We start from the raw sequence: 26,648 nt of genomic DNA, 5'->3' as shown, positions 1-26,648 counted from the left end.
AACATAAAGTCGACTCAGAATATGCTATTCTGTTCTTCTGAAATAGGATATTAAAAAAATCTTATCATAATGTTTCTTTAGACCTACCTAAAATGAATAAAAATTGATTGTGATGGCGTAGGCTATATTAAATTGATTAATTAGACTTTTTAAAATGTAGATGTTCCAAAGATCCGCATCAGTGGCTTGTAGACTATGCATGGAAGCCAGAGATGCTAAATGTGTATATGTTAATTAACGGTCAATTACCGTGAGACCGGCAGCTATTTGAATGACAATCACTGGCTGACAAAATATCACAACCGCCAAACCCCTAGACCCATGTGGCTCCTTTCCAGTTTCAGTCCTGATCCAATTAATGGACCAGACATTGTTCTTTCAAATCTGTTCAGACTAACCACAGACCCCATAAACAGGTCAAATAATCTTAGAACAAATCCATCCACTTTTGTTTTATACATCGGGTGCATCATATTTCATTCATTAAATAAATGTCTTAGGTTCTAAACTGGTCCCTGACAAGTAAATTGGCTATAAATTGAAAGTAAAATACAACTTGTTGAAAGGCACACTGGGTAAAATATATATGTATTTTAAGTTGCAGAGCTCAGCACACTAAACTCTCATGTGATCAACTCAGCTATTTGTGTTGCAAAGGCAGATTGAAATATTTCCCCATTCACTCCACATTGTTTTTCAAAATCAACTCACATTGAGCAAAAATCATTGGGTTAGTGGAGTATTCCATGTCAGGTCAACAATTTCCCAATTTGAAGTCCAGCTAACTTGAATATTTAAGCTACATGGACTTTTTATAAGTAGATTTTTTTAAACATTGTGTTCCTAATCAACTTGTAAAATAGATCAAATTAGCAAACCATGTAATGGTGTGTGTGTGTTTGTGCGTGTGTGTGCCTGTGCATGCAGGCACAAGTGTGTGCGTGTGTTGTGTTGTGTTTAAGTCAGTGTCTGTCTTTGACTTTTCTCCACTGACTCACAGGGCTGGCCTCATGCCTGGACACTGATGGTGTCTAAACTGCTCATTTTGCTGGAGCACATCATGTCCGTCTGTCTGTCTGTCTCTCTCCCCCTCTAACTCCCTCTTGCACTTTCTCTCTCTGAACGGATTTCACTGTCTTGTGATTGCTGTCTCCTTCTCTCTTTGACGTTGCCAAAATAAAACACACCAACATGCACAAACACAGACACACACACCATCTCTGGCTGCGATTAATGCTGAAGGATTGTTTCGAGAATACTGATTGGAATATCTTCAAAGATTTATCCAACCAGGACTAGGGCTGTGCCGGTCACAAAATGTTGTCAGCCGTGATTGTCAAGCACATAACTGTCGGTCTCACAGTAATTGACCATTAATTAACATAAACACATTTAGCATCTCCTGGCTTCCAAACATAGGATACAAGCCACTGATGCAGACCATTGGAACATCTATATTTTTAAAACCTATTAGGGATAGGTGTTCCGTTTCTTGTTAATCCAACCACAGTGTCAGATTTAAAAAATACTTTACGACGAAAGCATACTATGCGATTATCTGAGGACAGCGCCCAGCACAAAACATTACAAATAGTAACCAGCCAAGTAGAGGAGTAACAAAAGTCAGAAGTAGTGAAAAACTTAATTACTTACCTTTGATGATCTTCATATGGTTGCACTCACAAGACTCCATGTTACACAAATGTTTGTTTTGTTCGATAAAGTCCCTCTTTATGTCCAAAAACCTCGGTTTTGTTGGTGCGTTATGTTCAGTAATCCATTGGCACAAAGCGCGGTCACAGCAGGCAGACAAAAAAAATCAAAAAAGTACCATAAAAGTTCGTCGAAACATGTCAAACGATGTTTAAAATCAAGCCCTCGGGTGGTTTTTGTCATAAATAATCGATCATATTTCAACCGGATAATATCTCCATTAATAGAAAAGGAAAAACAAGAAAGGCGCGCTCCCGGTCACGTGCAGGAAACATCTCTGGAAATGTCCACTGTCCTCTCATTGAAAGTGGTGTTTCTCCCTAATTTTTCAGAGTAAAAGCCTGAAACAATGCCTAAAGACTGGTCACATGTAGTGGAAGCCATAGGGATCGTGAATTGGGTCATAAGTCTTTGTATGGTGGATAGGCTTTCAATGGAAAAACAGCCATTTCAAACTAATAGCATTTCCTGGATGGATTTTCCTCAGGTTTTCACCTGCCATATCAGTTCTGTTATACTCAGCCATTATTGTAACAGTTTTGGAAACTTTAGAGTTTTCTATCCAATACTACCATGCATATGCATATTCTAGCTTCTGGGTCTGAGTAACAGGCAGTTTACATAGGGCACCTTATTCATCCAAACTACTCAATACTGCCCCCGGTCCCAGAAAGGTTAAAAGTCTAATATATCCATGTAATATAACCTACACCTTCAAGATAAATCCATTATTTATTTTAGACAGGTCTAAAGAAACATGATATGAAGAATACTCTGAGTTGTCCTTATGTTAGGTCCTGATCTGCCTATGCCATATGGCTGTGGGCTATGCTAGTTAATTTAGCACACAAGATTCGGTTAGAATTCCGTGGCATTATTTTATATTATTGTATGAAGAATAAAATTGAACAAAACTAAATAAAAATTGAAAGGATACTTTCTCCAAACGATTTGAGGGCATGCGCACACTGTGCTGAGGTGACCCATCAGTCAGGACTGGTTATTATTATTAAATTATTATTTACATATTTTTTGCATGTTATTTTTGCATTAATACGTGTCATATAAGTTTGCAAACAATGTAAAAAATAAAAATAATTGAGTTAATAAAGAAGCATAGTCTCTTTTTTGCTTTCTTGAGTAAGGCAGCTCCAAAATGTAGGTGTTTCAGCCTAGCTCAGTGCTTTCTATGGTTGTGGGGCAGCCAGCAGAAAATACGGAGCGTAGGGGTTGGTAATGTTCTCTAGTTGCGCTGCGATTGGCTCAGAGTTCTGTTACTCATGAGGACACTACCTCACCGCAAAATCTACAGGGAGAGCTCGAAAATTCAAGCCCCTTGGGTGCTGCCATAGAGTTACATTAGAAGTGCCCATCCAAGAAGGCTCAAGGTCATTGGCAATGACATCAAATCACATTATATCTACCGAAGCTTTGATTGTGGACTGGAAACTCTGAACTGGGTAATCTCAGACTTTAGTGAGACCAAGGCCCTTCTCCCCTGATTGCTCAGTTTGGCCGGGCAGCCAGCTCTAGGAAGAGTCTTGGTGGTTCCAAACTTCTTCCATTTAAGAATGATGGGGCCACATTTAAGTAGCATTGGACCTTCAATGCTACATAAATGTGTTGGTACCCTTCCCCAGATCTGTGCCTCGACACAAACCTGTCTCGGATCTCTACGGACAATTCCTTTGACCTCGTGGCTTAGTTTTTGCTCTGACATGCACTGTCAACTGTGGGACCTTATATAGACAGGTTTGTGCCTTTCCAAGTCATGTCCAATCAATTGAATTGACAACAGATGGACTCTAATCAAGTTAGAAACATCTCAAGGATGATCAATGGAAACAGGATGCACCTGAGCTCAATTTCGAGTCTCATAGCAAAGGGTCTGAATACTTAAATAAAGGTATTTCTGTTTGTACTTTTTTAAACATTTGCTAAAATAAAAAAACTAATTTTTGCTTTGTCATGAGGTATTGTGTGTAGATTGATGAGAAACATGTTTAATTTAATCCATTTTAGAATAAGGCTGTAATGTAACAAAATGTGGAAAAGGTCAAGGGATCTGAATACTTTACGAATGCACTGTATAGGCCTATAGGCTTGGCTACGTGAGGTGTGTGAGTATGATTCGAAAAAGTCGCCAAAAAAATGAATTGTTTATTGCCTTATGCTGGGCATCATTCACAAGTGATAATATATAGTTCACAAGTGACAGGCTAATATTGTCACCCATCAGAATATTATTGCTTTAATCTTGTCTTTACAAACACTAAATCATGTGTGACATTTATTTTGATTTAGAATTAACCCATTATCATGCACCTGTCTCGAAACAGGGATAGGGGAAAAATAAGTCATCAGTGCACTTAAATAGCGAATCGGCACGCTTTTTCCGTGGTTCATTTTCAGGTTGAAGCCTGCTTGACAGAGACAATAAGCTGCTAGCCATCAAGCTAACAAAGTTGGTACCAGATGAGTTTTGCAATGGAGCCCTCTGTCTGGAGAAATAAATGAACTGCTCCAACGCTGCAGGAATCCTTGCAATGGAACTCCGGTTTGTCCTAAACTTTGTTTCAGGACAAACCGGAGTTCCATTGCAAGGATTATAGGCTTGAGGTGGCTTCCTTGATCGCGCAGGTCGCCAGCCTACATAAGAAACTGGGGAAAACGCAGAGTAGAATGTTTACATTTTCTACGCCGGTGGCTGGACGCATCTCTGCCTTGTCTGTCGTTATCTGACTGGCCGATTTTGCACAGAGCTCCCCCATCTGATAGCGGAGTCGAAGGAGCACAGCAAGAGGAGCAAGGCAATCAACGTTGGTCTCATGCCACGAGCCATGAAAGCCGAAGACAGCGGCCTTCCGCAAAGCAGTCTACACTCCCAACGAGAAACCCATAGAGAATACAAACGAATAGTTTCACAGTCCTGGAGCCTGATGCACCTTAGGTCACTGGGGGTTCCTGTGTCTGCAGCCGCAGGGCCTACTTCTACAATTTTGAAGTTGACATCGGCAATCTTCTGTCCCTGCTCTGGATCGAGCGGGGCTTCTCCATCTGTCAGATGCCTGTGCCAGGAGCAACGGGCTCAAGTTATCCTGCCTCTCGCCCGTCCATAAAGGGTTTTCCGAATCTTGTGAAGCTTGATTTTGGGCAGCTCCATAGTAAGAAATATTACCCTTCCTGGTGCAAAAACAATGTCCTATCCCGGAGCTTGAGTAAATTACATTACTAATCTGCACCCAAATGTACTATGTCAAGACATGGAAATCAATTATATCTTAGTACATATGGGTTTTAATTACATTTTGAAGGCCAGCTCTAAACAGTTGAAACTGGATTTTAAAGAGCTGCTTGACTCTAGACACTAACAAAATACCCATCATATCTGGCCAAGTGCCACCTCTGAATCGTGGCATTGAACACTAGCAGGATTCTCTTTACAACTGGCTACGTGATTAATGCAGCTCAATGGGTGTAACTTTTGTTGACATTTTTGGTACCTTTTGGAAACAAAACATGTTTTAGGAGGATGGGATCCACCCAAATCATTTGGGTTTCCTGGACCCTTTCACGGCATTAAGGCTGCATTGAGACAATGACTTATCAATGACCCAAGCCCAGCTCAGCTAATCCCTACCATTGTGATGCAGAGTTGTCATAATGCTTCAGCAAATGTACACCAGGGGCGTTGATAGACACAATGTAAGTAACCTAATTTATGTCCCTGTAGCTGCCCTGAATGCCTCTGCTGATCCTACAGCTATTGTATGTGCCTATGACCCAGATGTATACTGTTAGCACTGAGGCGGTATACCCTAGGAGGAAGTCCACTGTGTGCAGCTCACCCTGCACTAACATAAATAACATGAGCATATCTACTTATGCTAAGCTTCCCAATAAAGCAATGAAAACAAGTAAGCATCCCAGAAGAAAAGTGCTCAAAATAGCACACGTTAACATATGCAACTTAAGAAAAAAGGTAAGATGAAATCAAGAATATGCTTGTAACAGATGACATTCATATTCTGAAACTTACTTCGATAATACCGTTGATCAAGTGGTAGCAATACAAGGTTATAACATTTTCAGAGAACAGAAATGCCAAATGGTGGTGTTGCTGTTTATTTTCAGAAAAACATTCCTGTAAAGATGAGGATCTCATGTTCAGTAATGTTGAAGTAGTATGGCTACAGGTTCATCTGCCTCACCTAAAGCCCATTCTGGTGGGAAGCTGCTATAAACCACCAAGTGCGAACAGTCATTGTGTGACATGTGTGAAAGCTTGATAGTGTATGTGATAGTTACGAATCCCTTTGGCCCTGCAGTCTAGGGGGGATGGAAACGAGACCCGTAACATAACTCATGCAAATTATAACAGTGAAAAGGAACAGTGACAAGAAAAACCGCAGACAAATTAAATGTACTGTCAAACACTCAGGGTTTATTGTTTAAACACACAGTAATGGGGCGGGGGGGGGGGGGGGGGGGGCTGAGCTGGACCCAAGGAAAGAAATAATAAGTGTCCAAAAACACCCCTAAGCTAGTCTACCTGTTTCAACAGCTAGCTCGCTAACCAATAAAATACAGTGGGTGGTCCGCCCAGTTCTAACTAATGTTCTTTAGACAATATTTACCTACGGGTAGTGTATGCCCATGGGCGACTTGTCTTGGTACCCCCTTTTCCCACCATCAAACACCATAACAAAACAATACTCACAGGATAACAGACAAAGTGCCATGTAGTTGCAAAAAACAAAAGAGAGATCTCCAGAGAGAACTGATTGGGATACTTTTAAACCAAGGGAAAGGGGATGTGATTGGGTAAGGGAAAAGGAGCAGGTGTGTCTTCTGATTAGCGACTGATTGGTGACTGACTGGTGACTGATTGGCAGCAGCTGTGAATGGGGCAGAAGGAAAGAAAATACACACACAGGATACCTGTATCCGTAACAGATATAAACAGAGAGATATATCTCCTGGGTGATTTAAATATTGACTGGCTTTCACCAAGCTGACCACTGAAGAAAAGCTTCAAACTGTAACCAGTCAGTCAACCAACCAGGATAGTTACAAACAGCACAGGAATGAAATCAACATGTATTGATCACATCTTTACTAATGCTGCAGAAATTAGCTTGAAAGCAGAAACCAGATCCATCAGATGTAATGATCACAATATAGTAGCCATATCTAGGTAAACCAATATTCCAGAGGCTGGGCCTACTATAGTGTATAAGAGGTCATACAATATGTTTTGTAGTGATTCCTATGTTCTTGATGTAAAGAATATATGTTGGTCCGTAGTGTGTAATAAGGAGCAAACATACGCTGCACTTGACACATTTATGAAATTGCTTATTCCAGTTACTAATAAGCATGCACCCATTAGGAAAATGACTGATTTGATGAGGAATTTAAAAAATTGTATGGTGGAGAGGGATGAGACAAAAGGAATGACAAATAAGTCTGGTTGCACAATCGATTGGCAAACATATTGAAAATTGAGAAATCATGTGACTAATCCTAATGAAAAGATTAAGAAACTACAGTATGAAACAAAGATAAATGACAAAGAATGAGAGTAAAAAGCTTTGGAGCACCTTAAATCAAAATTTGTAAAAACTCACCTCCATCATTCATTGAATCAGATAGCTCATTCATCACAAAACCCACTGATAACTACTTTCATGATTTTTTTCATTGGCAAGATTAGAAAACTTGACATGCCAGCAACAAACGCTGACATTACACATCAAATTATATATATGGCCATATTATGAAAGACAAGCACTGTAATTTTGAATTCCGTAAAGTGAGTGTGGAGGAGGTGAAAAACTTGTTGTCTATCAACAATGACAAACCACCGAGGTCTGACAACTTGGATGAAAAATTACAGAGGACAATATTGCCACTCCTATTTGCCATATTTTCAATTTAAGCCTACTATAAAGTGTGTGCCCCCAGGCTTGGTGTGAAGCAAAAGTCATTCCGCTACCTAAGAATAGTAAAGCCACCTTTACTGGCTAAAAAAAAAATATATATATATATATATACAGTGGGGAGAACAAGTATTTGATACACTGACGATTTTGCAGGTTTTCCTACTTACAAAGCATGTAGAGGTCTGTAATTTTTATCATAGGTACACTTCAACTGTGAGAGAAGGAATCTAAAACAAAAATCCAGAAAATCACATTGTATGATTTTTAAGTAATTAATTGGCATTTTATTGCATGACATAAGTATTTGATACATCAGAAAAGCAGAACTTAATATTTGGTACAGAAACCTTAGTTTGCAATTACAGAGATCATACGTTTCCTGTAGTTCTTGACCAGGTTTGCACACACTGCAGCAGGGATTTTGGCCCACTCCTCCATACAGACCTTCTCCAGATCCTTCAGGTTTCGGGGCTGTCGCTGGGCAATACGGACTTTCGGCTCCCTCCAAAGATTTTCTATTGGGTTCAGGTCTGGAGACTGGCTAGGCCACTCCAGGACCTTGAGATGCTTCTTACGGAGCCACTCCTTAGTTGCCCTGGCTGTGTGTTTCGGGTCGTTGTCATGCTGGAAGACCCAGCCACGACCCATCTTCAATGCTCTTACTGAGGGAAGGAGGTTGTTGGTCAAGATCTCGCGATACATGGCCCCATCCATCCTCTCCTCAATACGGTGCAGTTGTCCTGTCCCCTTTGCAGAAAAGCATCCCCAAAGAATGATGTTTCCACCTCCATGCTTCACGGTTGGGATGGTGTTCTTGGGGTTGTACTCATCCTTCTTCTTCCTCCAAACACGGCGAGTGGAGTTTAGACCAAAAAGCTCTATTTTTGTCTCATCAGACCACATGACCTTCTCCCATTCCTCCTCTGGATCATCCAGATGGTCATTGGCAAACTTCAGACGGGCCTGGACATGCGCTGGCTTGAGCAGGGGGACCTTGCGTGCGCTGCAGGATTTTAATCCATGACGGCGTAGTGTGTTACTAATGGTTTTCTTTGAGACTGTGGTCCCAGCTCTCTTCAGGTCATTGACCAGGTCCTGCCGTGTAGTTCTGGGCTGATCCCTCACATTCCTCATGATCATTGATGCCCCACGAGGTGAGATCTTGCATGGAGCCCCAGACCGAGGGTGATTGACCGTCATCTTGAACTTCTTCCATTTTCTAATAATTGTGCCAACAGTTGTTGCCTTCTCACCAAGCTGCTTGCCTATTGTCCTGTAGCCCATCCCAGCCTTGTACAGGTCTACAATTTATCCCTGATGTCCTTACACAGCTCTCTGGTCTTGGCCATTGTGGAGAGGTTGGAGTCTGTTTGATTGAGTGTGTGGACAGGTGTCTTTTATACAGGTAACGAGTTCAAACAGGTGCAGTTAATACAGGTAATGAGTGGAGAACAGGAGGGCTTCTTAAAGAAAAACTAACAGGTCTGTGAGAGCCGGAATTCTTACTGGTTGGTAGGTGATCAAATACTTATGTCATGCAATAAAATGCAAATTAATTACTTAAAAATCATACAATGTGATTTTCTGGATTTTTGTTTTAGATTCCGTCTCTCACAGTTGAAGTGTACCTATGATAAAAATGACAGACCTCTACATGCTTTGTAAGTAGGAAAACCTGCAAAATCGGCAGTGTATCAAATACTTGTTCTCCCCACTGTATATATATATATATATATTTAACCTCTATTTAACCCTGCCAAACCCTCCACTAACCCGGAAGATGCTGGGCTAATTGTGCGCCGCCCTATGGGACTCCCGATCAAGGCCGGTTGTGATACAGCCCGGGAAAGAACCTGGTTCTGTAGTGACGTCTCTAGCACTGTGGCACTTGGGAGACCATAATAGCCGACCAATCAGCCTGTTACCAACCCTCAGTAAACTTTAGAAAAAAATGGTGTTGGACCAGATAGAATGCAATTTTAACATAAACAAATTGACAACAAACGTTCACCTTTCTTATAGGGAAGGACATTCAACAAGCACAGCACTTACACAAATGACTGATGATTGGCTGAGAGAAATCGATGATAAAATTATTGTGGGGGCTGTTTTCTTATACTTTTAGTGTGGCTTTTGACGTTATCGACCATAGTGTGCTGCTGGAAAAACATGTGTTATGGCTTTACACCCCCTGCTATATTGTGGATAAAGAGTTACCTGTCTACCAGAACACAGAGGGTGTTCTTTAATGTAAGCCTCTCCAACATAATCCAGGTAGTATCAGAAATTTCAAAACTTTGAGTAAAGCCAGTGTGTCTATGTATGCGGATGACTCAACACTATACATGTCAGCTACTCCAGCGACTGAAATGACTGCAACACTTAACAAAGAGCTGCAGCTATTTTCAGAGTGGGTGGCAAGGAATAAGTTAGTTCTAAATATTTCTAAAACTAAAAGCATTGTATTTGGGACAAAACATTCACTAAACCCTAAACCTCAACGAAATCCTGTAATAAATAATGTGGAAATTGAGCAAGTTGAGATGACTAAACTGCTTGGAGTAACCCTGGATTGTAAAATGTCATGGTCAAAACCTATTCATACAGCAGTTGCTAAGATGGGGAGAAGTCTGTCCTACGGGCCCTATTTTTGTCGCACCTGGACTATTGTTCAGTCTTGTGATCAGGTGCCACAAAAAGGGACTTAGGAAAATTGCATTGCAAATGGCTCAGAATAGGGCAGCATGGCTGGCCCTTGGATGTACACAGAGAGCTAAAATTAATATTATGCATGTCAATCTCTCTTGGCTCAAAATGGAGCAGAGATTGACTTCATCACCACTTGTATTTATGTGAGGTATTGACATGATGAATGCACATAGCTGTCTGTTTGAACTTCTGGCGCACAGCTCTGACACCCATGCAAACCCCACAAGACATGCCACAAGAGGTCTCTTCACTGTCCCCTAGTCCAGAACAGACTATGGGAGGCACACAGTACTACAGAGAGCCATGACTACATGGAACTCTATTCCACATCAAGTAACTGATGCAAGCAGTAAATTTAGATTTAAAAAACAGATACAAATACACCTTATGGAACAGCGGGGACAATGAAGCAACACAAACATAGGCACAGACACATGCATACACACACACGATAATATATGCACTATACACACATGTACACATGGATGTTGTACTGTAGATATGTGGTAATGGTGGAGTAGGCGCCTGAGGTTACACAGTGTGTTGTGGGATCTGTGATTGTATTGTAATGTTTTTAAAATTGTATAAACTGACTTAATTTTACTGGACCCCAGGAAAAGGGATCCATAATAAATACAAATACATGCAAGCCAGATAGGCTATTATACTGTTGTAAATGTTTTTAAAACTTATTCAGGATCGATGTCCCTTCCACGGGACGGTTGAACTAACGTAGGCTAATGCGATTAGCATGATGTTGTAATTAACAAGAAAATATCCCAGGACATATCTGATATTGGGAGAGGTCGCTATTTACACTTTGGGGGAAAATCGTGCCCAATTTAAACGGCCTCGTACTCTATTCTTGCTCGTACAATATGCATATTATTATTAATATTGGATAGAAAACTCTCTAGTTTCTAAAACCGTTTGAATTATATCTGTGAGTAAAACAGAACTCATTTTGCAGCAAACTTCCTGACAGGAAGTGGAAAATCTGAAATCGATGCTCTGTTCTAGGGCTTGCCTATAAATGTGCTTGATATTTATTAGTATACATGCACTTCATACGCCTTCCATTAGATGTCAACAGGCAGTGAGAGAAGAAATGGAGTGTATAACATCATCTGAGGTCAAATAAAAGCTCTTGGCATGACGTGACCCCAATTTCCTGTTTTCTGGAGCGAGCGAGAAGGGACCTGGTATTTTGGGCACGCTCTCGCCATAACAAAAACCGCATGTCGTAATGAAGTTATTTTTAGAATTCTAACACGGCAATTGCATTAAGAACTAGTGTATCTATCATTTCCTATACAACATGTATTTTTTTGTAATGTTTATGAATAGTTATTTGGTCAGAATATGTGAGTGTCAGAAAAATATCCGGACGTTGTGGGAAAAAGATGCTACGTTAGCACAATGTATAACCACTGATTTCAGCTCTAAATATGCACATTTTCGAACAAAACATAAGTGTATGTATAACCTGATGTTATAGGACTGTCATCTGATGAAGCTTATCAAGGTTAGTCAAATTATATATCTTTTGCTGGTTTGTTACGATCGCTAACTTTTGCTGCTGGTAAATGGCTTGTGTTTCTGGCTATTGTGGTAAGCTAATATAATGCTATATTGTGTTTGCTGTAAAACACTTAATAAATCGGAAATATTGGCTGGAATCACAGTGTCAAGAGGTTAATTAATGTGTGAAAGTTAAATATTTCTCAAAAATATTTTTAGAATTTCGCGCTCTGCCTTTTCAGTTGAATGTGGGAGGAGTTCCGCTAGCGGTTAGCAGGTTAAATTATAGCTAATACAGTAGCTAATACAATGAAAGAATACCATGATATTGTTTGAGGAGAGTGCACAATTTTCTTGGAAACAATTATTGGTACCATTTGAATGAAAACACTTAGAAGTTTGTGGAAATGTGAAAGGAATGTAGTATAATATAACACATTAGATCTGGTAAAAGATAATACAAAGAAAAGAAAAAACAGCTTTTTGTATTATCATCTTTGAAATGCAAAAGAAAGGGCATAATATATTATTCCAGCCCAGGTGCAATTTAGATTTTGGCCTCTAGATGGCAGCAATGTATGTGCAACGCTTTAGACTGATGCAATGAACCATTGTATTTCTGTTCAAAATGTTGTATCAAGACTGCCCAAATGTGCCTGATTTGTTTATTAATAACTTGTCATGTTCAAAACTGTGCACTCTCCTCAAACAATGGTATGGTATTCTTTCACTCTAATAGCTACTGTAAATTGGACAGTGCAGTTAGATAAACAATACTTTAACCTCTCTGCGCTACGGATCATTTTCCTAAACAACCGCTGAATTGCAGGGCGCAAAATATTACTAAAAATATTTAGAATCATGCAATCACAAGTGAAATATACCAAAACACAGCTTACTTTGTTGTTAATCCACCTATCGTGTCATATTTTGAAAATATACTTTACAGCGAAAGCAATCCAAGCTTTTGTGAGTGTATCAATCAATGCTAGAACAGCTAGCCCCAAATTAGCATGGTCACGAAAGTCAGAAAAGCAATAAAATTAATCGCTTACCTTTGATAATCTTCGGATGTTTGCACTCACGAGACTCCCAGTTACACAACAAATGTTCTTTTTGTTCGATAAATATTACTTTTATAACCCGAAAAACGCCATTTGGGTTGCGCGTTATGTTCAGAAAACTACAGCCTCGTTCCGTTCGACGAAAATTCCCAAAAGTATCCGTAATGTTCGTAGAAACATGTTAAATGTTTTTTATAATCAATCCTCAGGTTGTTTTTAACATACATAATCAATAATATTTAAACCGGACCGTAACCTATTCAATTAAAGAGAGAAAGAAAATGGAGAGCTACCCCTCTTGCGCGCAGGAACTAATCAAAGGACACCTGACTAGTTTTGAAAAATCTTGATAATTTTTCTAAATAAAAGCCTGAAACTATGTCTAAAGCCTGGTCACAGCCTGAGGAAGCCATTGGAAAAGGAATCTGGTGGATACCCCTTTAAATGGAAGAAAGACGAGCCAGGAAACACAGATGTAAAAAAAAAAAAAAAAAAATCACTTCTGTGTTAGATTTTCTCAGGTTTTTGCCTGCAGAATCAGTTTTGTTATACTCACAGACAATATTTTGACAGTTTTGGAAACTTGTGTTTTCTATCCTAATCTGTAAATTATATGCATATTCTACGATCTGGACCTGAGAAATAGTCCGTTTACCTTGGGAACGTTATTTAAAAAATATAAAAAATCTGACTCCTAGCGTCAAGAAGTTAAGCTTTCTGCCAATATCAGATATGTCTATGTCCTGGGAAATGTTCTTGTTACTTACAACCTCATGTTAATCGCATTAGCCTACATTAGCACAACCGTCCTGCAGGGGACACACCAATCCTGAAGAAGATTTATAATGTTAGGAAATTGAAGAAATAAATATAGTAGGCCTAGTCAATAGAAAGTTGATGGGATCCTCCTCTTTTTAATAGAGACCATCACTCTGTTTTCTCTTGCAATTGCATAGCCTATAGAAATGTTGCGCAACATGAGCTCATGGGCTCTCATGTTGTGTTTGATTAGATTTTCGATTACATTTGCAATGATGTCAGAGTGATTAGAGGGACAATAGAGTGCTGAGTACCAGGCAGTTAGCAAGTTTGGTAGGCTACTAATGACCATCAGGATGCATTAGAGCATGGAGAAGCCTAATTACCGTGACTAAACGGTCACTTGGAATTTGACTGCCTTCCATGATTCGTGACCGCTGGTGTGGTGGTAATACGGTCACCGCAACAGCCCTACCCAGGACTCATCCATCAACAGTGTCTTCAGAAAGTATTCACTCCGCCTTTACTTTTTCCACATTTTGTTGTGGTACAGCCTGAATTAAAAAATGATTAAATTGAGATTTTGTATGACTGATCTGTTTACACACAATACCCCATAATGTCAAAGTGGAATTTTGTTTGTAGAACATTTTAGAAGGAACCTGCAAGTAAACATTTCGTTGGACAATGCATGCCATTTGTATACCGTACATACGACTAGTACAACTTGATTATCTGGCCTATTTGACCTGTGGCATTGCTGTGAGGGAAGTGTCCATTTGTATGTGTGGGGGTGTGGGTGGGTGGTTGTGTGTGTCGGTGCTCTCTGCGTCCACGGATATTTGAAAGATCCATTGGATTTACCAATACTTTCGTCATGGACAAGATGCAAAGTATAGCTACAGCTTTCGAATACCAGTGTTGTCCTGAATACAGCTGCTGGTATCGACACAGCTCTGTCTTCTGTAGCTAAAGCCGTCTAGACTGGTTGAAGCCGAGTGGGAAGAATTATTTTGAAAGTGATTGTCTGCCGTGAATCATCATAATCCATACACAGGTAAGAGTGTACAAAGTTAAAATGCCAACATAGCTACATCTGCAAACATTATTGTCTCAACTCTATCAAAAGGTTGTTTTCATTGCTAGTTATTGTTACCTATATACCTAGATAGCTAGCTAGCTAGACAGTTGCATACAGGTAACGTTATGGCTTGCTTCGTCCGGCAACAAGCCATCTATTACAGATGGATTATTGGGTTATAGATTTCGAGGTCATTTTCAACTATCTGGCTAGCTAGATGAATAACATTTACATCTAGCCAGCAGGTATGTCACGTCCTGACCTTAGTTCTTATGTGTGTTGCTTGTTTTAGTGTTGGTCAGGACGTGAGCTGGGTGGGCATTCTATGTTGTGTGTCTAGTTTGTCTGTTTCTGTGTTCAGCCTAATATGGTTCTCAATCAGAGGCAGCTGTCAATCGTTGTCCCTGATTGAGAATCATATATAGGTGGCTTGTTTTGTGTTGTGGATTGTGGGTGGTTGTCTTCTGTCTGTGTTCTGCACCAGATAGGACTGTCTCGGTTTTCACATTTGTTATTTTGTATAGTGTTCACGTTATTGTCTCTTCTTTATTAAATCATGTTGAACACTAGCCGCGCTGCATTTTGGTCCTCTCCTTCACCCCAGGAAGAAAGCCGTTACAAGGTAATTATGAAGCTAAATGTTTGCTAAATCTTGCTAGTTACCTTGTAGTGTCTGCTTTGCCATTGTTGGCTGGAAACAGGTTACGTGTGTACAGGTCATTTTAGTACAGCTGTAGCAGTCAACAGGCAATAACAAGCTATAGGACAATAACTTCATGTTTTAACCTATTTCTACAATCTCTTTCAGCATTAACCTGCCAACAGTACAGGGAGATAATCGAGAGTGAACAAGCAACACTTCAGGTATTTTCTTTGTACTTTGAGCTTTTTGCTTGAACTTGGGATCAATTAATGTTATTGCTGGTATGCAAGGTTTTACTGTATTGTCTATTATTGTCTGCTTTCCTTCTTTACAGCTTCAATTGTCTGGAGCCTGGTGTTGTTGTGGCCAAGGAGCTTTCACTCAGATGGATCCAGGTTTCAGCTGCTGTGCAATGTTGACGTCCTTCCTCCCAGAGATGCGAAAGCATCCCCCGGACTGTACACAACCCGGCAAACATATTTTTGAGAAGATCAGGACTTTTTAAATAAAAAGGCCATGGATATTACATGGTAGGACAGAAATACAGTATGCACTCAGGATAGATTACTTTGTTCAAATCATAACATGACCTGAACCAACGATACTCAAAGGACATTATGAAATAGGCCTAGGTCTAAATAGTGTTTTTAACTTTACGCATTTGTTAAGTTTTTCCTAAGGCTACTACTACCTTTAGCAATATAAGTTAATAAAGTATTTTATTGTTGAAATATTTTCTTCGTTTTTTTTAGCACTTCCTCATGCTTTCGCACGTGGCCACTGTTATGTGTTCCCATGTGAATTCTTTGAGATATGAGTATGTCTACAATGCTAAATGGGCATAAGCAAAAAGCAGCACTGTAGCTGTTCAATCTGAATGTTTATCTTTATTATATAACAATGGGCCATTTAAAACTGTTAATGGTTTGCCTAATGGTTTAAGTTAGTGAGATAATGTTCAGAGAATCCATTTTGGCAATTTGGTGAAAGTATTCCTTTTCTAAATATATGTTTTCCAGAAATGTGTAATAAATCAATTGTGAAAATCACAGCAAAATGTTTGAATGCCCTTTTGTTCTAAATGGGATTATGAATGTATCAACTTTTAAACTTTAAACTTTAAACTTTTATCACTCCAGTGTTAATCTGCTAAATTGTAATTATTCGATTTATTGCCTACCTCATGCCTTTTGCACACATTGTATATAGATTATCTTTTTTTCTACCATGTTATTGACTTGTTTATTGTTTACTCCATGTGTAACTCTGTGTTGTCTGTTCACACTGCTATGCTTTATCTTGGCCAGGTCGCAGTTGCAAATGAGAACTTGTTCTCAACTAGCCTACCTGGTTAAATAAAGGTGAAATAAAAAAATAAAATAAAAATAAAATAAAGCAGCATTACTTCCCCATGTTCCCTCCAACTACAATTTTGAATCTCTGAATCTGTACTTTTATCGAATGTAAAAAAACACCATTTCAAATTTTGGAACTTAATACTGAAAAGAGATGGTGGGTCACATATTTGGTTAATTGATCGCTGGCTCGACAAGTGGAAGAGGTAGCTAATTTATTTGTTTGCTCATCTATCACTGATCAGAGACATTTAGCATGCAATAATGTAGCCTGAATCAAGTATATTATATATCTATTGATAGAGCCTAGGCTATTTTCCTATCATCCCAATGAAACAAAAAATCCTGTCTCACACGCAAATTCCTAACTTTATTCTGTAATCCGTAGGTTGCATTATCAAAGCACATCAACTATGCATGTCAAAATATTGCTATAAAACATTTAAACAAAGTTGGTGTACGTTAAGATACCTTGATATTTAAACAATTCTCTTCATCTCCCCGTTATTTTTAAAATATATTTTTTATTCATGAGATGATCTGCCATCTGTATAGTTATGAACTTGATTATGACAAATAGGATATATTTTGTCGTTCATTGGATGTTATATAGCAAGCTTAGCAACTTTGCTCATTTGACTATAGTTTGACTGCCGTTACAAAGTTTGTATGATTCAACAATGCTATAGCTTACTCATGGTGTGCTCTGTGTATCCTGAGTGCGTTCTGTGTTGAGATTGCTGAAATGCGCTGAAATAAATGGCCTGTTTCACAATTCTCAACAATGTCCCTGGCAATCAAAACTACTCTGTCATTACCAAATATCAGTTTCACTTGATTGCGCAGCAATCATTTTATTTTGGGGGAACCCTGGCATAGTGACCATACTTCGGTTTTAAATGCTTTAAATGGGCACTTCCAGTTTTTGCGGTATTTCCGGGACTCTCAGGTTAAATATGAATTATTCCCAATATTGAAACTTGATAGATGTTTGGGAAAATATTCATCCCTGCTTATGTATCCCTATTATGCATTAGTCATATACACTAAGTGTACAAAACATTAAGAACATCAGCTCTTTCCATGACATAGACAGATAAGGTGAATACAGGGGAAAGCACTGATCTTATTATTGATGTCAGTTGTTTAATCCACTCCATCAGTGTAGCTGAAGATGATTGAGACATGGATTGTGTATGTGTGCCATTCAGAGGGTGAATAAGCAAGTGCTTTTGAACGGGGTTTGGTAATATGTGCCAGATGCACCGGTTTGTGTCAAGTACTGCAATGCTGATGGGTTTTTCTGCATTTTTTGGTGGGGGGCTCCCGAGTGACACAGCGGTCTAAGGCACTGCATCTCAGTGATAGAGGCATCACTACAGACCCTGGTTTGATTCCAGGCTGTATCACAACTAGCTGTGATTGGTAGTCCCATAGGGTGGCACACAATTTGCCCAGCGTTGTCTGGGTTTGGCCAGGGTAGGCCGTCATCATAAATAATAATTTGTTCTTAACTGACTTGCCAAGTTAAATTCTTATTTAACGTCCTCCCTGATTCAGACTCTTCTTCCGTTTGATGACTACTGAACAAGATCTCTGCTTCCTCCCCCTTCAGGTGATGTCATAGTCTACATCAATGACATCTGTTGCCTGGGCACAACGCACGCCGACGTGGTCAAACTCTTCCAGTCTGTGCCCATCGGCCAGAGCGTCACCCTGGTCCTCTGCCGGGGATACCCCCTACCATTTGACCCCGAGGACTCTATTGGGGCGTCCACCAGCGCCTCCCTGACCACCATGGGCCTGGAACACCGACCCCTGGTGGTGAATGGGCGCAGTAGCTACGACCCTTACCTGGAGTACCTCTCCCTGAGCTCCCAGCTCCCTCCCCAGGCTCTAACACAGCCCGGGGCACCCCACCTTGATGGGTCCTCGCTACCTCCCACTACCGCCCGGTCTGCACAGGCCATGACACCGCACGACGATAACATCTCCATGGCATCGTCGGGGGCGACAGGGATTGCCGGGGGCGTGATCCAGGGGGCAGAACTGCTGACCGTAACCATTGTGAAGGGGGCGGAGGGGTTCGGATTCACCATCGCCGACAGCTCCACTGGGCAGTGTGTCAAACAGGTGGGGTGTTCCTCTCGTGCTACTCTCGTGTGGTGTTATTTTTGTGGGGTGTTACTCTCGTTACTCTCAGTATGTTGTAAATGTAGCCTTGTGTATTCTATTGATCGCTCTGTCCGCCTGTCTGTCCTTTCATCAGTCTGTCTGTCATCACTCCTACTTTTCCATCCTCATACCTGACTATGTTCTGTGTTGTACAGGTGTTGGAGCCGGGTGTGCAGGGCGGAGTGGGTCTGAGTGAAGGAGACCTAATCCTGGAGGTGAACCAGCAGGGTGTTGTGGGGGCAGGACATGGACGTGTGGTGGAGCTGCTCAAAGAGTGTTCTGTCGGAGCCGAGGCCACGCTACTCATACAGAGAGGAGGAGGGGCAGGTAAGTTTCTGTGTCTCTTAAATAGCCTTTCTCTGACTGTCTATATTACCCTTTTCACCAGGGGCGCAACTTTGGTTTTAGAAGTGGAGGGGACATATATTTACATACAGTACCAGTCAAAAATTTGGACACACCTACTCATTCCAGGGTTTTTCTTAATATTTACTATTTTCTACGTTGTTGAATAATAGTGAAGATATCAAAACTATGAAATAACACATATGGAATCATGTAGTAACCAAAAAAAGTGTTACGTTTAAGTTTACATTCAAACGGCTCTCCTGTGAAATAGTGACCTGCGACGTACGCCTAGCTTCCTGAAACAGGTCACATTTGTGGAATTTTTTTCCTTCTTAATGCGTTTGAGGCAATCAGTCCATATTATGGCAAGAACAGCTCAAATAAGCAAAGATAAACGACAGTCCATCATCACTTTAAGACATGAAGGTCAGTCAATCTGGAAAATTTCAAGAACTTTTAAAGTTTCTTCAATTGCAGTCGTAAAAACCATCAAGCGCAATGATGTAACTGGCTCTCATGAGGACTGCCACAGGAAATGAAGACCCAGAGTTACCTCTGCATCAGAGGATAAGTTCATTAGAGTTACCAGCCTCATAAATTGCAGCGCAAATAAATGTTTCACAGAATTCAAGTGACAGACACATCTCAACATCAACTGTTCAGAGGAGAATCAGACCTTCATGGTCGAATTGCTGCAAAGAAACCACTACTAAAGGACACCAATAAGAAGAAGAGACTTGCTTGGGCCAAGAAACACGAGCAATGGACATTAGACAGGTTAAATCTGTCCTTTGCTCTGATGAGTCCAAGCACAGAGGAGGATGTGTGATGGTGTGGTGGGTGCGTTGTTGGTGACTGTCAGTGATTTATTTAGAATTCAAGGCAAACTTAACCAGCATGGCTACCACAGCATTCTGCAGCACTACTCCATTTAATGTGGTTTGCCTTAGAGGGACGATCATTTGTTTTTCAACAGGATAACGACCCAACACGCCTCCAAGCTGTGTAAGGGCTATTTGACCAAGAAGGAGAGTGATGGAGTGCTGCATCAGATGACCTGGCCTCAACAATCACCCAACCTCAACCCAATTGAAATGGTTTGGGATGAGTTGGACCCCAGAGTGAAGGAAAAGCAGCCAAGTGCTCAGCATATGCGGGAACTCTTTCGAGACTGTTGGAAAAGCATTCCAGGTGAAGCTGGTCGAGAGAATGCCAAGAGTGTGCAAAGCTGTCATCAACGCAAAGGGTGGCCAGTTTGAAGAATCAGGATGGCACATCAATGCGAGCAGTGGCAAGAAGGTTTGCTGTGTCTGTCAGCGTAGTGTCCAGAGCATGGAGCACCGCTACCTCCGCCTTTGTGCAAGGAGGAGCACTGCCAGAGCCCTGCAAAATGACCTCCAGCAGGCCACAAATGTGCATGGTCCTGCTGCTGGGTTGTTGCCCTCCTACGGCCTCCTCCACGTCTCCTGATGTACTGGCCTGTCTCCTGGTAGCGCCTCCATGCTCTGGACACTACGCTGACAGACACAGCAAACCTTCTTGCCACTGCTCGCATTGATGTGCCATCCTGGATGAGCTGCACTACCTGAGCCACTTGTGTGGGTTGTAGACTCCGTCTCATGCTACCACTAGAGTGAAAGCACCGCCAGCATTCAAAAGTGACCAAAACATCAGCCAGGAAGCATAGGAACTGAGAAGTGGTCTGTGGTCACCACCTGCAGAACCACTCCTTTATTGGGGTTGTCTTGCTAATTGCCTATAATTTCCACCTTTAGTCTATTCCATTTGCACAACAGCATGTGACATTTATTGTCAATCAGTGTTGCTTCCTAAGTGGACAGTTTGATTTCACAGAAGTGTGATTGACTTGGAGTTACATTGTGTTGTTTAAGTGTTCCCTTTATTTTTTTGAGCAGTGTATATACACACAGTACCAGTTTAAAGTTTGGATATATATATATACAGTTGTTGTCTAAGGTTTACATACACTTAGGTTGGAGTCATTAAAACTTGTTTAAATGACTCCAACCTAAGTGTATGTAAACTTCCGACTTCAACTGTATATATTTTTTTTTATCCAGTCAGATATTCACTCCAAAAAGCCTACCTGACCACTGAGGTGTCCGCATGTTCCTAAAGCACACCGTTGCCACGGTTTGTTTCACATTCCAATGATAAAAGTGGGGGGGGGGGACAAAAATGCATTTCATAATGTGGGGTGGACATGTCTCCCGCCGTCCCCAGTGAAAGTTGTGCCCATGCTTTTCACACTACTGAGCTCAGCAGACTGGCTTGTTACGCATCCACCATAGTTTGTGGACCCGTGATGGAAAGGACAATGTGAGAAGAATGTGAAAATACTATCTATCTTTTTCTCTCTCTCTATCTTTTTGTTTTCACTAAGTAAGACGTATGTTCAAAGGCGAACGGTGGCTATAGGACCAGGCCTGCCTTCAGAGGGACCAAACATTTTCCAATATGTTTTATCAAACTCAAAAATAAAGAAATAACAGAAAACATAGCATCACTTAATGCGCCAGACACTATATCTTCTGTACTCGCACCATTCTACTTCTAGTGAAGGAGCAGCAATGCTTTTTGATGACATTATGAATTAATCATACAGGCCTGGCCACACTTCGGGCTGCCACACAGAACTGGCACGGACACAACATGTGACGCACAGCATAAAATACATAAAAACTGTTTACACAACCTATGGTAGCCAAACACCAATAGCGACAACAACAGTGTCACAAGGTGACAGGCTCGTGGTGCTGAAAGGACAGCGACCGTAATACCTGTGCACTCCATGGCATTGAAGGAGAACATGTTTTGGTCAAACACGTAGACAAGGCTGATAGACAGGCAACAGCAGTCACACACAGCATCAAATAATGTTAAAGAATAAGCAGCCCATTCACTCTAGTAGGCCTCATGAAATCATAACAATACAAAAAAGCACAACCATTTTTCTTCCCGAAAAATTCACAAACCAACTATTTTATCACGTTCATCACAATAACTGGTGATCTAAAGTTTAAAATGTAACAATGTTTCAGTTATTATTTTCAAAGAGATAGCTAACCACAAACAAGCTGCAACAAAAACCACTGCCACTCACCAGATGAAGATCATTTGTAAATAAAGTTTAAAAGAAGTTTGGAAGTTAATCTTGAAAAGGGTGATGCTAACAATTTAGCAACAACATCGACCTTGAAGTTAATAACAGCTGCTGCAGCTGCCGTCATTGTCACACTACTGCAACAGTTGATGCTTGATCAGAAAATGTGATCAGAGGCTCTGTATGGAGGGTGTGATGCAATTGCGGAGCCTCGGGAAACAAGCAGACGCCAAATTGAGCTCATTACCGAAAGACTGATAAGGAGCAAGATAGATACCATTCTGTATACTTCTGGCCCTTCTTAAGACACTGTTAACCTCCAGATGAGTTTCAATGCCATACAACACTCCTTCCGTTGCCTCCAACTGCTCTTAAATGTAAGTAAAACTAAATGCATGCTCTTCAACCGATCACTGCCCGCACGTCCAGCATCACTACTCTGGACGGTTCTGACTTAGAATATGTGGACAACTACAAATACCTAGGTGTCTGGTTAGATTGTAAACTCTCCTTCCAGACTCACATTAAGCGTCTCCAATCCAAAATTAAATCTAGAATCGGCTTCCTATTTCCCAACAAAGCATCCTTCACTCATGCTGCCAAACATAGCCTCGTACAACTGACCATCCTACCGATTTACAAAATAGCCTCCAATACTCTACTCAACAAATTGGATGCAGTCTATCACAGTGCCATCCGTTTTGTCACCAAAGCACCATTGCGACCTGTACGCTCTCGTTGGCTGGCCCTCGCTTCATACTTGTCGCCAAACCCACTGGCTCCAGGTCATCTACAAGTCTCTGCTAGGTAAAGCCCCGCCTTATCTCAGCTCACTGGTCACCATAGCAGCACACACCCGTAGCAAGCGCTCCAGCAGGTATATATCACTAGTCACCCCCAAAGTCAACTCCCCCACTGGCCGCCTTTCCTTCCAGTTCTCTGCTGCCAATGACTGGAACGAACTGCAAAAATCCCTGAAGCTGGAGACTCATATCTCCCTCACTAGCTTTAAGCACCAGCTGTCAGAGCAGGTCACAGATCACTGCACCTGTACATAGCCCGTCTGTAAACAGCCCATCCAACTACCTCATCCCCATACTGTATTTATTTATTTCGCTTGCTCTTTTGCACCCCAGTATCTCCACTTGCACATTCATCTTCTGCACATCATTCACTACAGTGTTTAATTGGTATATTGTAACCACCACGGCCTATTTATTGCCTTACCTCCCTTGTCTTACCTCATTTGCACACACTGTATATATACTTTTTCTACTGTATTATTGACTATGTTTGTTTATTCCATGTGTAACTCTGTGTTGTTGTATGTGTCGAACTGCTTTGCTTAATTCTTGGCCAGGTCGCAGTTGTAAATGAGAACTTGTTCTCAACTAGCCTACCTGGTTAAATAAAGGTGAAATAAATAAATAATACAATTTTCACATTCTTTCTCACATTGTCCTTTCCATCACAGGTCCACAAACTATGGTGGATGCATAATGTAAGCTCTCCGTGTACATTTAAGGGTCAGCCGTACTCCCCTATTCTGAACCAATTGCAATTTTCCGAGGTCTCTCTTTGTGGCACCTGACCACACGACTGAACAGTAGTCCAGATGCGACAAAACTAGAGCCTGTAGAACCTGCCTTGTTCATAGTGTTAAAAATGCACATCAACGCAATATTAGGGCAGACTTCTCCCCATTTTAGCTACTGTTGTGTCATCATGTTTTGACCATGACAGGTTACAATCCAGGGTTACTCCAAGCAGTTTAGTCACCTCAACTTGCTCAATTTCCACATTTTACAAGATGTAGTTAAGGTTAATGGTTTAGTGAATGAATTGTCCCAATTGCATTGCTTGTAGTTTTTGGATTACCTGGATTATGATGGAGAGGCTTCCATTAAAGAACACCCCCTATGTTCTGTTAGACAGCTAACACTTCACCCACAATATAGCAGAGGGCGTAAAGCCATAACATACATTTTTCCATCAGCAGACCATGATCGATAATGTCAAAAGCTGCACTGAAGTCTAACAAAACAGCTCCCATCTTTTTATCATAAATTTCTCTCAGCCAATCAGTCATTTGTGTAAGTGCCATGCTTGTTGTATGTTCTTCCCTATAAGTGTTCTGAAAGTCTGTTGTCAATTTGTTTACAGTAAAATGGCATTGTATCTAGTCAAAAGGTTTACCAAGGGTTGATGGCAGGCTGATTGGTCGGCTATTTGAGCAAGTAAAAGGGGCTTAACTATTCTTAGGTAGCTGAATTACTTTAGCTTCCCACCCGGCACTTTCTAGCAGGCTTAGATTGAAGATAGTGGAAAATAGGAGGGGCAATATCGTCCCCTATTATTCTCATTCATTTTCCATCCAAGTTGTCAGACGCCGGTGGCTTGTCATTGTTGTTAGACAACAATAATTTTTTCACTTCTTCCACACTCACTTTACGGAATTCAAAAATTACATTCAATTCACAATTTGATCAGTTTTATTCTTAACTCATCAACATGCTTTTTGAAAGATATCTGGATTTATGAAAAGCTACAGCCAATCCAGATACCGCCCCGTAGCACTCACGTCGGTAGCCATGAAGGGCTTTGAAAGGCTGGTCATGCACACATCAACACCATCATCCCGGAAACCCTAGACCCACTCCAATTCTCATACCGCCCTAACAGATCCACAGATGATGCAATCTCAATCGCTCTCCAACCTGCCCTTTCCCACCTGGACAAAAGTTCTTTGAAATGTTTTGGCAAAGTTGAGGTAATTTGAGATATTTTGTAGTGACGTTGGAAGCTGTATTTTTCATACAATCATACAATGTGATTTTCTGGATTTTTGTTTTAGATTCCGTCTCTCACAGTTGAAGTGTACCTATGATAAAAATTAGACCTCTACATGCTTTGTAAGTAGGAAAACCTGCAAAATCGGCAGTGTATCAATTACTTGTTCTCCCCACTGTATGTAAAATATCTTTTTTTTCCTGAATTTTTATAATGAGTATTTCTGTATTTGAATTTGGCGCCCAGCAGTTTCACTGGCTGTTGAAGAGGTGGGACGCTAACGTCCCACATACCCAAGAGAGGTTAATTATCAGCCATTTTTTCTGTTACTGCAAGTTATTGCTAATTTGACCATCAGAGGGCATCTTTGAGAAGCATTTGATAGTATTCCGTATTGGCATTACCAGAGAATTTAAAACCTTTTTTGTAATAACATAGTATATGGGATTGATTTTAAGAAATTTGGCTTATTTAATTTGATTAATTTTATGCTGTTTCCATTCAGAGAAAAACAAAAACGGAAACGCTCGGGGTTTCTGTTAGGATGGAATGGAAAAAATGGCGCTGTACAACGTGACGGCCGGTAGAAGGCTACAGGATTGGAGGATTCAAAATTGTTTGCCTTCACTAGAATTTTTCTTCTCCAATATTTCTGTAAATCAGTGATATTTATTCCCATAGTAATTTATTATGGGTCATAACTAAAACATCTGCATTTTGTTCAGAGTATTTTTATCAATATTTTATTAACGAAATGTGTTTATTAGGCCACTGTGCAGTCTACAATACATACAGTAGTAAACATGGGAAAGTGCCTAATTCCTTACATAAGGGAGAGCAGGCCATGTCTGAACTACAGAATGTGGGGCACACGGGAGACGGGGGTTCAAATCCACATTGGGGAGAAAGGAGTAGGCTGTCCTTGTAAATAAGAATTTGTTCTTAACTGATTCCATTTGTGTTATTTCATAGTTGTGAGGTCTTCACTATTATTATGCAATGTATAAAAATATAGAACAAATCTGGAATGAGTAGGTGTGTCAACGTTTGACTTGTACTTGCTGGAACGGAAAATACGGTGCTGTACAACATGAAGGTCGGCAGTATAGTACTGGGCTATTTAGCTAAAGAATCCCTGCAGGGCACGAGGAAGGAGTAAGCTGTCCTTGTCAGTAATAATTTGTTCTTAACTGACTTGCCTAGTTAAATAAAGGTTACTCTAAGAGCATAACATTTCTGCACCCTAATTTTCTAATTCTTGTCTCAACAATACTCAAATGGAGATTAACCTCTTTGGGCTATAGGGGCAGTATTGAGTAGCCTGGATAAAATGTGCCCAATTTAAACGGCCTCGTACTCAATTCTTGCTCGTACAATATGCATATTATTATTACTATTGGATAGAAAACACTCTAGTTTCT

At 40.7% G+C, this 26,648-nt stretch overlaps 1 protein-coding gene and 1 long non-coding RNA gene across 2 annotated transcripts in view; both read left to right on the top strand.

Moving 5' to 3' along the window:
* The window catches only part of LOC139530967 (membrane-associated guanylate kinase, WW and PDZ domain-containing protein 2-like), a 348,222-nt gene that overhangs the window by 161,981 nt on the left and 159,593 nt on the right, over window positions 1-26,648 (top strand). Inside the window, exons 10-11 of the mRNA XM_071327763.1 lie at window positions 18,406-18,923; window positions 19,121-19,292. Of these exons, the coding sequence (XP_071183864.1) occupies window positions 18,406-18,923; window positions 19,121-19,292 (690 nt within the window). The remainder of the gene's footprint in view (window positions 1-18,405; window positions 18,924-19,120; window positions 19,293-26,648) is intronic.
* On the top strand, window positions 14,531-16,482 carry LOC139530415 (uncharacterized). The gene is made up of 3 exons (XR_011666025.1): window positions 14,531-15,414; window positions 15,601-15,656; window positions 15,770-16,482. It is a non-coding gene; the product is annotated as an uncharacterized lncRNA (long non-coding RNA).

This window comes from Salvelinus alpinus, chromosome 9 (genome assembly GCF_045679555.1).
Source record: "Salvelinus alpinus chromosome 9, SLU_Salpinus.1, whole genome shotgun sequence".
Taxonomy (NCBI): domain Eukaryota; kingdom Metazoa; phylum Chordata; class Actinopteri; order Salmoniformes; family Salmonidae; genus Salvelinus; species Salvelinus alpinus.
Note: the sequence above shows the minus strand (reverse complement) of the source record. Positions and strands in the feature narration are given on the sequence as shown.